Source organism: Microtus oregoni, unplaced genomic scaffold (assembly GCF_018167655.1).
Source record: "Microtus oregoni isolate MIOR12 unplaced genomic scaffold, Mior012 000091F_ref0000469, whole genome shotgun sequence".
Taxonomy (NCBI): domain Eukaryota; kingdom Metazoa; phylum Chordata; class Mammalia; order Rodentia; family Cricetidae; genus Microtus; species Microtus oregoni.
In genome coordinates this window covers 1,106,942-1,120,303 of record NW_024544600.1, presented here as the reverse complement: position 1 = coordinate 1,120,303, position 13,362 = coordinate 1,106,942, and the positions used below count along the sequence as shown (strand labels likewise).

Genomic DNA, 13,362 nt, shown 5'->3' with positions numbered 1-13,362 from the left:
TATGATCACCTGCAGTTTTTCTTAACCATCTTGAAAACTTGTGTTTGTTTGTTTGGGGCTTATATCATCCGCCTCTAGACCTTTCCCTCTGCCAAGCCCTCACCCAGGACTAGAGGACGTGGGCTCCTTGATGAACGCATAAGGTTTTGATGCTCTTCTGGATGTAGAGCGGACAGTGTGCACTGTAACCCCCTGGGCTCTTGGAGCATCTTCCAGCCAGCCCGAGGACAGTGTGAGCAGAGTCACGTACACATGGATAACGTCTGCTTCTTTACCTGGCACAAATGACTGATTCCCTTTACATAAGAACCGGAAGTCAGCTTGTCCTAGGATCGACATAATATAATATTTTCCATTTATTCCAGAAAGGCTAGGTTTTTGTTTGTTTGTTTGTTTGATTTGTTTTTTGAGGCACAAGTGGGAAGGATTTGACTGGGAAATTGATGTTTGCTTGCTTCTTTGTTTTTCTTAATGAAATGGCTCAAATTTGCAAAGAATTTGAATGATTCTGTATCTTCACGATTTAAGCATCAGGAGATGGGTTTAGTGGGTGACTGAGATGGAGGACAGAAGGAGAGAGACGCTAGGGTAGGTGGGATTTGGTGACGTTTCAGTTAATCCTGGAGACTCTAGCAACTTGGAGAGTTCCAGAGAGCACAGTAAGGTCGGGAAGGCGGGAGGGAAGCAGGCAGAGAAGGTGCCTTAGGAAGCCTTGCTCAGCAGCTGAAGGAAGGAGAGCCCTGCGTAGAGGGCGCAGAGGCGTGGGAGGGTGTCCGGATCCCACGTGTACTGGGGGCTGGATCTCTGGACTTCCAGGCCACTCAGCCCCACTAGGGCTTCTGTGAGGGTCAGTTCCTCCTCTCCGAGGGAGGAGAGCAGGTCAGGCCGCAGAGGGAAAACACCCTCTTTATCTTGCAGGAAGTTCTGCTCCATGGTGCTTTCAACCTGCAAGGGACCAAAGTGGCCTGAAAAGGAGGAACCGAACCCCCTGCCCCTCTCCTGACAAAGGCAGGCTGATTACCCTGAACACTTAGGGAGCGGGAAGACACAGCTCCTAGGATAAGACTCCTAGTGGTTCCAGCTGTGCCCTCCTGTCTGCGGCTTCTCCCTGGCATCTCACCAGCTTCAACTGCATCGGGAGGAGCTTCTTCTCCAAGGATTTTACAAGAAGCTTCTGTTGGGCTTCACTTAACACTGGAGGGAAAAGCAGAGGAAGAAAAATGTGTTGCTGGTCCAGAGGGAACTACAGACTCCAAATAGTGACGTTTCAGAATTCCTGCACACTCTAGTCAACGAATCCATCTGTCCATCTGTCCATCTCTCCATCCGCCCGCAGCTGAACACCTGCTCTATAACGCACATCTTGGCTGGGCACTAAATGCAAAGTCGTGACCCTTGACTGAGTAAGGGGCATGAACCTTTAACCCCAGCGTGTGGGAGGCCGGAATATGGATCTCTGTGAGTTTGAGTCCAGATCATTCTACATAGTGAGTTCCAGGCAGGCCAGGGCTATGGTGAGACCCTGTCTAAAAAGCACAGCAAACCCCAATTCTAATCTTTTGCTGCAGTTTTGGGGGGAAGACAAAGTGGTGCTTTCTGTTTGTTTTTGAGACAGGATCTCATTCTGTAGCCCAGGTTGGATTAGAACTCACTCTGTAACCCAACGTGGCCTCAGACCCACAGTGATCCTCCTGCCTCAACCTCCTGAGTGCTTGGCTTATAAGGATGAGCTACCACAGTGGTGACAACCCAGGGAGTTAAGGAAGTCATAGCTGAGGGGTTTCCTTTGGGTTTGGCATTTTTCTTTCTTTCTATCTTTCTTTCTTCCTTTTTTTCTTTCTTTTCTTATTTATTTACTGAGAACGGGTCTCACTATGTAGCTCTGGCTATCGTGGACTCACTCTGTAGACCAGGCTGACCTTGACCTCAGAGATCCACCTGCCTCTGCCTCCCAAGTGCTGGGATTAAAGGTGTGCACCACCATGTCTGACTTTTCCCCCACAATTGTGTGTGCATGCACATGTGTCTGTGTGTGCATTCAAGCACTCTCCTGTGCATGCCATGATGTGTACGTGGGAGGGACAGGACAACTTGCCGGAGTGGTGCCCGACCATGTGGGCACCAGGAATTGAATTCAGGTGGCCCAGCTTGGCAGCAAGAGCCTTTACTCATTGAGCCACCTTGTGATTGGTTACTCCCCAAAAGTAAAGCTAACAGGTGGGCAGCAATATGGAAGCCATGAACTTAGCTCTAGGCAGAAGGCTTAAATATGCAGCTAAATAAATAAATAAAGGACCAGCTGAGTTCCTAGGAATGAAACCAACAAAACCAATGGTGGTGACTGATTTTTTTTTTCTCCCTCCAGTAGCAGGGTTTGAACTCGGGGCCCCTTAGCATTGCATTGCGTATGCTAAGCAAGTGCCACAATACTGAACTACATACCCAGCTGGAATCAATTTTTAAAAAGTGTTTATACAAACGACTGTAGTACAGACCACCTGGCATCCTCTCATTCACGCATTTGGGAAGTCATTCACAGGGTTTATTCTTGTAACAGAAAACCACGTGACTCACTGCTCACCTGTTAGAGCCCCGAGGAAATAGAGGACGGCGCCCATGGCATCCTTTGACAGCAGGACGTCTTTTGGGAGTGCTTCTAGGGTCACTTCATGTCCCTTGTCTAGAGCTGCTTCGAGCTGTGAGGAAAACTGGGTGATTAATCCCTCAGGTAGGGTCTAACCTAGCACCTGGCACACATAGCTTCTGGACTCCGGCTGGCTCTCTCCCACTTCCTATTTCTTTTTTGTGTAGTCAGGTCCTGGAAAGCGCTGGACCTAGGTTCCTTGTTCCCTGGGTTTGGAGCTCTGGAAGGTTCAAGCTGTTATCCAGCAGAGGGCGCCACTGGCCTGTTGCTACACTCTGACAGCAGAGAGTGCACGTGCCTTCCGGGAACCCTGTGCCAATGCTCTTTTCCAGGGACTAAGGGGCCAGTGATGGCTAGTAGCCTAGGTACACTTGGCCAGCCTTGAGAAAGTATCCGCTGTGGATTCTATAGCCTCTGGCCGCTCTGTGCACTGTCAGTTCCCCCTCCCCATCTGCACCGGCCCACCACCACCCAGGCGCGCCTTCCCCCACACTTCCGGTTTTCCCCACGGGACCTCACCGTCTGTTCAAGGTCTTGGAGCTCTTTTTTCTTTCCTAGGAGGTTGCTGAGGGAGGTGAGCAGGGAGCTCTGCCCCACTTTACTCAGTTTCTCCACTTCATGAGTCTCTCTCTGAACCTCCTCTTTTAAAGTCTCGAAGTCGTCATGCATCTCCCCTAGGGGTACAGTCAACACCGCTGGCATCTCCCCTAGGGCACAGTCAAGGCCGAGGGCGCCCCTTCACCTGGCCCCTCCCACCCAGTATATAGTTTCTGCGGGCTCAGTCACACCTCCCTCTCCCCTCTCCACCCTGTGCCCTGCTTCCAGCTTGAATTGGACCTCTTTACCAAGGTGTGCGGTTATGAAGTTATGCTAAAGCCTCATCATGAAGGATGGAGCTAGAAGGCGGACGGGAACCCATGCAGTCAACTAACAGAACAGTTAACCACGCCTCCATTCCCACGACTCCCCCCCCCCGCCCCGCCCCCCAGACTTCATCAGTTCGCAGTTGGTCTGTATTTTCAACCAGTCCAGCTAGCGGTTTAGGGTGAGCCTATTTCCCCTTCTCTTGTGGAAAGGACGCCTTTGACAACTTAGTGACAGTTGAGCTGGGACTGCTTCAGAGCAGTGAGGGTATGGATCCGGGGAAAGAAGTGAGCTGCAGCCTGGTTGCTTAGAGACCCGGCATCCTAAAAGTACATCCAGTCTGTGTTGGAGAGAGTGGCTTCCTGGAAGTGGCTCTAATTTCAGGACCTGGGACTCGGCCTTTTTCTTTTCCTTCCCCCCTAATGCTTCTCCCCCTACCTGTGTGGCAGTCTTGAAAACATTCCCCAAACTCCTTACCAACATCAGATGCCTGGATAACTGAGAAAATAAGAAAGTAAGCAGGCAGGTAAGAGCACGATCCTTCAGAATGGCGGCCACCCCTAGGCAGGGAGTCTCTGGGGACCATGAGACTGCACCGCCCCTCTGAGTCCCAGCCCTCTCCAGAATCCTCCGGCTCCATTCTTGCCACACAGTCCTGCGTGGCAGGAGTGGAGAGGAGGAGCTAATGCAATGTGAAAAGGGCAATCCGACCAAACTGGTGTCCGACCAGCAGCTTAGTGACTCAGTGCCTCCTGCCCTAGTTACTGGACAGCAGATACCTGTGCAAACAGGTTGCAGCTACTGGGGCCCTTAACAACAAAGGCCTGAGACAGCTGATCTCCTGCGCATCTTGTCTACAGATCTCCCCCTTCCGTGGCTTTTTCCTAACTTTCTGTTGGAGGTTCTACGGGGGGTTCTGTAGTTGAGGGGTAGCTGTTTGCTGAGACCTGTCTCACTAACTTCTCTGTCCTATGGAAGGGGGAGGAAGATGGGAGTTTTGAACCTGAGTCAAGGAAGTTGTGAAGCAAAAGGCACACTTACGTAAGAATTTTGCCTCTCCTGGCTTTTCTGAAAACACAAAAAGAGCACATCTGTCAGGACGAGCTCTTTGCTGCCTTTCGCTAAAGCTACTGTCAAGACTGCGTCCTCATGAAAACCCGGAGACCCTGTTAGCACACCCTGTCTCCAAATCTCTCTGTTCGTGATGGTGTCTTTGTTTCTTTGTCTCTCTGGGCAGTATTTATATCCCATACCTCTATCTGCCTGAGGGCCTAGGAAACAAGAGCGCATGCTCGTGCGCTGCTCTTAGAGGGTGGGAGATTTTAGGGGTTGACTTGGGGCAAGGGACGTGGGGCGCACCTACCTCCTGGAGGGAAGGTCTGCATGCTGTCATTGCAGATGTGTGGGATGTCTGTAATGGACAAGAGAAGGCACCCAAGAGTTACACCGGCTAACACACTCCTCCTTCTGTAGCCTCAAGCCCAAGGGTTCTGCTCAGGGCTAGATTCTGCCCCTCAAATGCCCCCTCTAATTCTCTACCCAACCCTACTGCTGGAAGTTGTAAGCTCTTGCCTACAATAGCATTTTCTCTCCTGAAATCCAGTTCTGGCAGCAGGATCTGTCTCCTTGGGCTTTCTAAGGTCAGAGGCTGTGCTGGTTTGGTCTTTGTGTCACTCCCTATGGCTTCCCCAGCACCCAGAGATACCTGGAACTCAGAGTCCCCCCCCCCACTTCTGTCTCTGGCAATGGGCAATAGAATCTGCTGCCTCCCCGATCCCCCCACATCATTGCAAGATAGGACCAGGATGCCCCCGCACTGATGGAGACACCCCTATCTTGAGGGGAGAACGTGCCGGTCTCTGCTCACCCCACTCATCTTTGCCATTAACCATCAGCTGTCTCACACGAAAGGCCAGGACACAGCCCTTGGGGATGGTTACAGCCTCCTTGTGGTTCACGGATCCCTAGGGTTACACAATGAGAGTCTGTGAGTCCTCTGAGGTCCTGCATAGGCGACATTAAAGCAGGGGCAGGAGGCAGGTGCGGAGCCAGGGCTGAGAGCCTCTGGGGAGGCCCCAGCAGGACCTCCAGCTGTCGGTCTCTGTGGTCTGGACTCTAGGGCTCACCCTCTACCGTGCTATGTCTGCTTCTGGATTCGACATGTGAAGGGAACTGGGCAGACCTGCTCCAGCACCTGCCTGTGCACCATCCTGCTTCCTCTACACCAACTACCCCATTCTTATCTCATCCAGGAAGTCTTCCATGACTAACTCCTCCCCTGCTCCCAATCCCAGGCCATCCCTCATGAACACACTCACTAGGTGTGTGTAGAGACGGAAGAGATGCACTTCCTTCTTCTGAATTGTCCAAGCCTACATCCTCTGGCCTTTCACTGTGTGTCTCATGTATATGTGAGGACTTTTTTTTTTCTCTTTTTGATTTTTCAAAACAGGTTTTCTCTGTAGCTTTGGAGCCTGTTCTAGAACTAGCTCTTGTAGATCAGGCTGTCCTCGAAAACAGAGATCCGCCTGCCTCTGCCTCCCGAGTGCTGGGATTATAGGCATGTGCCACTGCCTGCAGAACTTTCTGGCCTACTCCCACCACAGGGGCTCACCAGGTAGCCCAGACTGACTTTGAACCTGTGACCCTTCTGGCCTCTGCCTTCAGAGTGCTGGGATTACTGTTGCACCCCACCCCCCACCACCACACCAGGCAGGAGCTCTGCTCTTCAGCTTTGGCAGGTGGGAGGGGAGGGATGAGGACAAACTCGGTAACACTTGGATTGCTCCGTATTGTCTGTGGTGTGTGGACCGGGACCCTGCCCTGCTTGGTACTGCTAAGCAAGGAGAGGGGTGTGTGGCCAACAACTTGGCTTTGGATATTTTTTTTCCATGTCCTCTATCCTGAGTAGGCACCATTCAGGCAGCGTTTATGGAGCCTGTGTGTGTGTTTGTGTGTGTGTGTGTGCGCGCGCGCATGCATGTGTGAAGCAAACCTGCAGTCCCAGCGGAGCAAAGAATGGAAGGGAGAAGCAGCCTTCTGCCTTGCCAGCTCTCTCCAGAGTGACTTCCTGCACCGTCTCCACCACCTCCATCACCACGTACAGGTTCTCCCCACGATCCCGCATCTCCTTAAGGAAGGGGTGATCCGCTGCCAGTTTCCTGAGGCAAGAAAAGCATAGGACATCACTCAGTGCCTTCTCGCCAGGGCCAGCTTCGGGGCTTTATATTAACGTTTATTTTATTTCTGAGACAGGGTCTCGCTATACAGCCTTGTTTGACCTGGCGCGCTCTCTCTCTGTAGAGCAGACTGGCCTTGAACTCACAGAGATTTACTTGCCCTTGCCGCCCCAGAACTGGGACTAAAGGCATGTGTCACCATGCCCCGCGGTGTCTACTTTTTAATTTGTCAATCCTAGCATCTAGACAGTAAGGTGCCAGGGAAGGAACGAGGGTTCAGTCAGACCACAGTGCAAACTCAGACCTCCAGCTTCCGGGCAGGGCAGCTTCTTTGAGTCTGCGTTGCCTCACCTATAAAACAGAGCTGACGCCAACAACCTCCCAAGGTGCAAGATAAACTGGGCAAACAGCCGGAGGCGCAGCACCTGGCCTGGATCGAGGCCTGGTGGTCACTTCCTCCTCTCCTCCTACCCAGGAACAGGTTCTCCTCTTATGGCCTCTTTTTATGTGTCTGAGACTTCTCTGCCTCGTTTTTTATGTGTGTGTGTGTGTGTGTGCACATATGATGTGTGTGTACATGGATATGTGCTACAGTGTGGGGGTCAGGTGACAGCCTCAGGTGTTTATCTTTGCCTCCCTCCTTGTTTAAGGTAAGATCTTTCATTGTCTGAGTATACCAGCCTAGCTGTGTCCTTCTTTCTCCAGTTCACACCCCCAGGGATTCTCCCGTCTCTGAGCCCTATCTTTCTGTGAGAACACTGGGTTCTCAGAGGCAGGACAGTACATGCGCCTTTTACGTGGGCACTGGGGATTAAACTCAGGTACGCACACTTGTGGGACAAGCAGTGCACCTATTTCTGCCTCCGTTTCCCAGATGTGGCCCGTCACCGTCACCTCTTCTCCATCTTTAGTCTCACCTCTTGCCATTCCCAAGGCTTCGTCTCCTTCGCCTTGCTTCCGTACGTAAACACGTCTCTGCCCCTAAAAGATCTGCTTCCATTCCTGAACACTCCTTCAAACCACCACCCAACTTGTTTCCTTCGCCTTATTGGCAAAATCTCCAAAAATATTTGTCTTTGTCTAGTCTTCACCATCCCGTCATGATTTCTTCTGATTACTAATTTCTTCTAATTTGTCTTCTGATTCTGCCCGTCAGCTGAAATCACAATGGCCCTGCATGCTCTGTACTGGGTGCCCCTCCCTAATTGTGCAGTGTGACTGTGTTGTATCTCGGCTTCTAATTGTGTGCTGCTGCTTCTCCTCCTCCTATCTTTCTAGTTTCTAAATCATATACATTCTTCTTTGTTTGTTTGCTTGCTTTTGTTTTTAGTTTTTCAAGACCAGGTTTCTCTATATATCCCTGACTGTCCTGGAACTTGCACTGTAGATCAGGCTGGCCTCGAACTCACAGAAATCCACCTGCCTCTCTGACTCCCCAGTGCTGGGATTAAAGGTGTGTGCCACCACCGCCCAGCTCTAAATCATATACATTCTATCTGACTCCCATTTTCCAGTTCATTTGGAACCTTAATATTTTCTGTCCTCTGAGATTTTGCTGTTTTATGTGTATGTGCGTGTGTGTGTGTGCATGTGTGTGTATGTGCATGTGTGTGTGTGCATGTGTGTGTGCGCATGTGCGTGTGTGTGCATGTGTGTGTGTGTGTAAGCAAGAATAAAGCATCAGATCCCCTGGAGCTGGAGTTACTGGTGCTTGTGAACTGCCTGATATGAGTACTAAGATCTGAACTCGGGTCCTCTGCAAAAGCAGCAAGTTCTCTTAGCCACTAAGCCATCTCTCCCGTCCCCGAGATTCTGTTTTTATGCCTCCTCTCTGAGTATTCTCCAGCCTCCTCATCTCCCCACCCGATCCCTGCCATCCTGATTGGTATCTTGCTGACTGCCACATGTTCATCTTTATCCTGACCGCTCTCTGAGCTTCCTGCCCCTTTCCCAGCTCCCCCTTGACCATTCTCAGGAGGTAGGTACTCCAATTGTGCCATGTTAGGAGCTGGCAGCCAGCCCTACAGAACTTCCTCGCTTCTGTCTTCCTGCTTGTCATCTCCAATGTCTTGTAATGTCACAACCTAAGTAAAGACCCAGAGTCACCTTTAACAAGACCCTCACCACCACCATGTCCCCATCACTCTATACCCAGCTGTTGCGTTTAATCCATCCCATCATCCTTTGCAATAAGCCTTGCACCCATTCCTCCCTGCCTTCCAGCCACACTTCCCAGCTCATGTCGGTAAATATAGCTTCTGTGTAATTATTCGAGTTTGGGCGGCTACATGGCGTCTGCCCGACTCTGCCTTCTTTCCTCCTCTGTCTCTGTTTAGATTTCCTGCCTTGCTATAGTCTGTCCTGCCATAAGCCAAAGCAGATTTGTTCTTAGCCAATGGTAACAAAACATACTCACAGCACACAGAGGCAAATCCCCCATCCCATGTCCTCATTTTATACGTCTGATGGGCAGCGGGACAGGGTCTCTCCTGAGACACTCCTAACCCCGCCTTCCTCTGTCTAAGGCACTTCTTCCTTCTGGTCAGGTCGGTCACAGGCCACATCAGAGCCACATCAGGGTGTCCCTGGTGTCTGCTTATTGGGCTCCTTGACCTGGCTTCTGGTTCCTACCTGCTCTGAGTCTACCCTATAGCTTTCTCTCGTTCCTTTGGTGTCTCCTTTGCCTCGGGCGCGCTAGTTCTCCCATGGTCCCTCTTGGTCTTGAGACATCTCACCTGCTTGTCTTCATAACGCACTTCTCTCTCTGCATGCTCCCATCGCTCAAAGCCTCCACCCGAGACCACCACCTTGTGAGGGTCCTGTCTTACTTCCCCAGCCAGAAGCCCCCTCCCCGCCACAAGTCGAACCGAGTGCTTCCTATGCACGGATCACTTCTTGCATTGAATAATTACTCTTCTGTTTCAATATAGGGTTTTAATATGTAGCCTTGGCTGTCCAGGAACTCACTCCGTAGACCAGGCTGGCCTTAAATTCAGAGATTCGCCTGCCTCTGCCTCCCGAGTGCTGGGATTAAAGGTGATAATTATCTGCCACCACCAGCTGGATAATCACTCTTACAGAGTAGTTTTCTCCTTCCTACACCACAGGGTTGTTTGAACATAGACACTCTAGAAACACCAGCACATAGCAGGATGCCTTACACTCAGAAATCTGGAAGTGTTTCCAGGGTGACTTGTCATACTTGCAAGCCTTTCCTTCTGGCCCCTCCAGTCCTCACCTGCTTCTTTCAACCGCTACTTAATTATTTGAAAGTCAGGTCCCCTGTCAAGCCAGGCGTGTGCCTTGTGTAAACATCCCTTCCGACATACCCCTTGTCTGCTGGGGCAGCGGTCCCTAGGTGTGTGGATGGAGCCAGTCTGAAGCTTGCTTATGGGAGAGGGCTCCGGACAGTCTATGCCAGGAACAGTTACTATGACCTCTGCCTTTTCCATTACGTTTCATAGTCTTAGGGTTGAAGGAACCTTAGCAACTGTCATTCATTCCCACTGTGTGATAGCAAAAAATAAAAAACAAACCCAAAAAACTGAGGTTCCCTGAGAAATGACTTTCCCAAGGTCACACAGCAAGTGAATATGAACATCTGAACGTCCACATCTGTGTATGTGTGTGCTTATGGGTGTGCATGTGTGCATGCATGCATGCGTGGGGGGAGGAATGATACTGGAGGTGCTGGATGATGGGGGCAATGTCTAGGAAGGAGCTTGGTTGTGCCCATAGTTGCAAAAGATTCCCCTTGCCCCTGCTAGACTCCACTATTGAGCTACTTTCCCATCCCCCAGGAGAATTCTCTTTAAGGATATTCCTGTGGAAACTACATTGGCAAAGGTCGGGGTGAGGGTTTTACCCTTCCACCTGTGGTCCAGAGCATCTGTGCACTGCCCAACCCCATCCCATCATCCCATCAGCCCCGGCCCCTCTCACCTCTCCTTGTGCAAGTTCTCCAGAGCCTTGGGAGCCACGCTGAGGGTCTGAACCTCCAGTGTGCTGCTTCGTGACAGGCCTGCAGTCCCTTTTACCTTCACCGTCTTTGGCACGTCCACATCTCCCTCCACTCGGGCATCCAGCATGTTCTTAAAGCTAAAGTTCCCAGAATCTGTGGGATCTACAGGAGGGAAAAGCCAGGAGCTGAACTGAGCTGAATCCCCATGGCGCCTCAGCACCCAGTGAGAACTGTGGGCTTGGTGACCCCTAACCACATCAGGCAAGAGAGAGCTCCACGGTCCTAGAAGGACCAGATGGCTGGTCCTAGCCCTACGGAACCCCTAGAGCCCAGCTCTGTTTGAGAGGCTAACCTGAGGGGCAGTTGCCTGGCTCCAGCACATCCAGGAGCGTGTAGTCGGTGCGGACATAGCGGGCTCCCCAGAATAGCGTGCTCTTCCTCTTCCTCAGCACCAGGCAGAAGGGATGGAAGCGCTTGAAGTCGATGAGGCTGTCTAGGGGTGTCAGATCCCCCCGAGGGTTCAGCTGCCTAGCCAGGGCTCGGGTAACATTCTCAAACATAGTCATTATGTCTGTGGAGAAAGAGATGGGGGATGTCAAGGTGGCCGCTGAGGATCCCAAGACCCGAGAGGGACTTTGTAAAGAGGGGTCACCAGGCTCTACTCCTAGAGCTAGGGGAGACCTTAGAGAGGCCTGGGTTTTTGAATGTTGGGTCTTGAAGGAACCCAAAGAGTCCTTATTTGGTGATGAAGAATCCTGGGTTTCAGAATTTACATGGCTGGCGGGAGACACCAGACCTCCCCTTTGTCAAGGGCTCTTTTCTTATTATATGTTATTATTATATTAATATATTATTATATAATATATTATTATGTTATTATTATATTCTTATTATATGTTCATTTCTTCACAGTCACGGAGCCCAGCTGGCGTGTCATCAATAGAGGAAGTGAGGCTTCCTCTCATATCAGGGGACAGCTGTAACCAGAACCTGGGGACACTAGGGAAAGGAAGCAACCACCCCTGGGGCCAATAGTGGACAGTCAGAGCTGGGTACCGTCCTCAGTTGCCTTTTCCTTGGCAAGGGGACACTTGCTTGAACCCTGAACATCCCTCACCCCTGCCTCCTAGCGACGTGGCTATAAGGAGGCCAGTTCCCACTCCTTTGCCTTGGTTTCCCCTGCCTACATTACACCCCTTTTCCAATAGAGAGAATTCGTAGTCATCCTGTACCACTCAGTTCAGGGCACCTGCTCAGCCCTTTACCCCTCGGGCGTGTTGGTAACTCTGCCTGGATTCCCAAGGCACCTTGTAGATCCACTTCGGAAACACCTGCTAATTCATCTTGTTACCATCTGTTCGCCTGCCTGTCTCACCTCCTGTAATCTCCCAGAGGACAGGAAATGAGCCTTAGTCACCTCTGCAGCATCAGCACCAGGCGCTGTGCCGGGTAGAAAGAAGGGAAGAATGAACGTGACCCTGGGAGATGTGCTGGGGTGAGAGGGTCCAAGGAGGACCTGAAGTTCACTGTCTTCCGTCTCTGTCTTTGAAGTCCAGGAACATCACCTGGGCAGCCAGAGACACACCCAGATTATCCTGGTGGGTAGCAGTGGACACATCAGCTAGCCTCCAAGGCTAGCATCCATCCTCCCTCCCTCCCTCCCTCCCTCCCTCCCTCCCTCCCTTCGTCTTTTCTCTCACAGGATAACCTCCAGGGACCAGAAGAGCGGCCCTGGGAAGTGCTCTCCACTAGAGAGGCATTCAGAGGGTTCTCTCTTCTCTCTCAGAAGCCTACCTTGATACCTGATACCAACTCCCAGTGATATCCAGGGGGAATTTTATGGCCACAATAAAAGACAAGAAACCCCACACCTTTTAGTCCAACGATTCCCCCAGACCCCCAGAATGTTCCCCTGCCTCCTCTGCTGTCACCAATCTTACCAGGGAAGGAGTGATGCTGGGTCCTGTCTGGCAGCTGGGGGTGGGGTGAGGGCCCAGAGCTCGCTCTGTCTACAGGTTGGCAGAATGACTGTCTCTTACCAGGACGGGCCACTTTATGCCTCTGCGGAGGTGGGACGTAGGCTTCCTCAGACCCTGCCTGCCTCAACGGCCCCACCCCTTTCTGTCCCACTTCCAGGAGAACAGCATCAACCTGTTCCTTGTGCCCCGCCTCAGGCCCTGGGCCCTGGCCTCCTAAGAGATGAGGGGGTGGCTAGGGAGCTGCCACGCAGGTGCCAGTGTAGGTGTGGATAGCCGGGGTTGAGAGAGAAAGAAGGTGGCAGCTGAAAGTTGCTTGGGGACACTTTAGGGAGCAGGGAGGCAGTGGGAATCAATCACATGTGTATATGTATACCCTAAGTGTGCTTGTATGTGTACACGGGGGATAAGGGTGGATCTCTTCTCTGCTGTCAACACGGTCCTTCAGGAAGCATGTGTGATTCGTGTGATTCATCTGAGGCCTGTGGATGTGATACATGATAAGAAATCCTGTATGTTCAGGGACAGCAGAGCAGCTGAGGCCCTGCCCTTCATCTTTCTGTGCATCAGCCTGCTGATCCCTACCTCTCTCTGCTGGTGCTGACAATACAGGCACAGCTTAATACCAGTGTACACACCCGTCTGGGGAGGCAGGGGTAGGGCGAGCTCGAGTGGCCTTCAGTGGTTCAGCATTCCGTTCATCTCTGCTTCTCGAGGACACGCAGCGGAGGCGGGTCC

At 51.6% G+C, this 13,362-nt stretch overlaps 1 protein-coding gene across 2 annotated transcripts; it reads right to left on the bottom strand.

Annotated features, from left to right (window-relative positions):
• Positions 1-331: 331 nt before the first annotated feature.
• Positions 332-12,652, bottom strand: LOC121442460 (gasdermin-A-like). Of its 2 annotated transcripts, XM_041644041.1 has the most exons (12): positions 12,589-12,652; positions 11,001-11,219; positions 10,630-10,810; positions 6,504-6,669; positions 5,376-5,472; positions 4,872-4,919; positions 4,550-4,576; positions 3,986-4,006; positions 3,164-3,318; positions 2,582-2,696; positions 1,121-1,194; positions 332-945 (listed from the first exon to the last, which is right to left on the bottom strand). In XM_041644041.1, the coding sequence occupies exons 2-12, from the start codon at positions 11,212-11,214 to the stop codon at positions 703-705; spliced, it is 1,341 nt and encodes a 446-aa protein (XP_041499975.1). In that variant the 5' UTR covers positions 11,215-11,219; positions 12,589-12,652; the 3' UTR covers positions 332-702. The 2 variants fall into 2 exon arrangements, with proteins under 2 accessions (XP_041499975.1, XP_041499976.1); XM_041644042.1 differs by lacking the exon at positions 4,550-4,576.
• Positions 12,653-13,362: the final 710 nt, after the last annotated feature.

Excerpts from the sequence above, each read along its gene's own strand:
- LOC121442460 (XM_041644041.1), bottom strand. The coding sequence starts at position 11,214 with ATGACTATGTTTGAGAATGTTACCCGAGCCCTGGCTAGGCAGCTGAAC. Across the intron at positions 5,473-6,503 it reads TTGCTCCGCTGGGACTGCAG|GGATCCGTGAACCACAAGGA; the intron begins GTTTGCTTCACA and ends GTGTAACCCTAG. Across the intron at positions 3,319-3,985 it reads TATCCAGGCATCTGATGTTG|GGGAGATGCATGACGACTTC; the intron begins GTAAGGAGTTTG and ends CTGTACCCCTAG.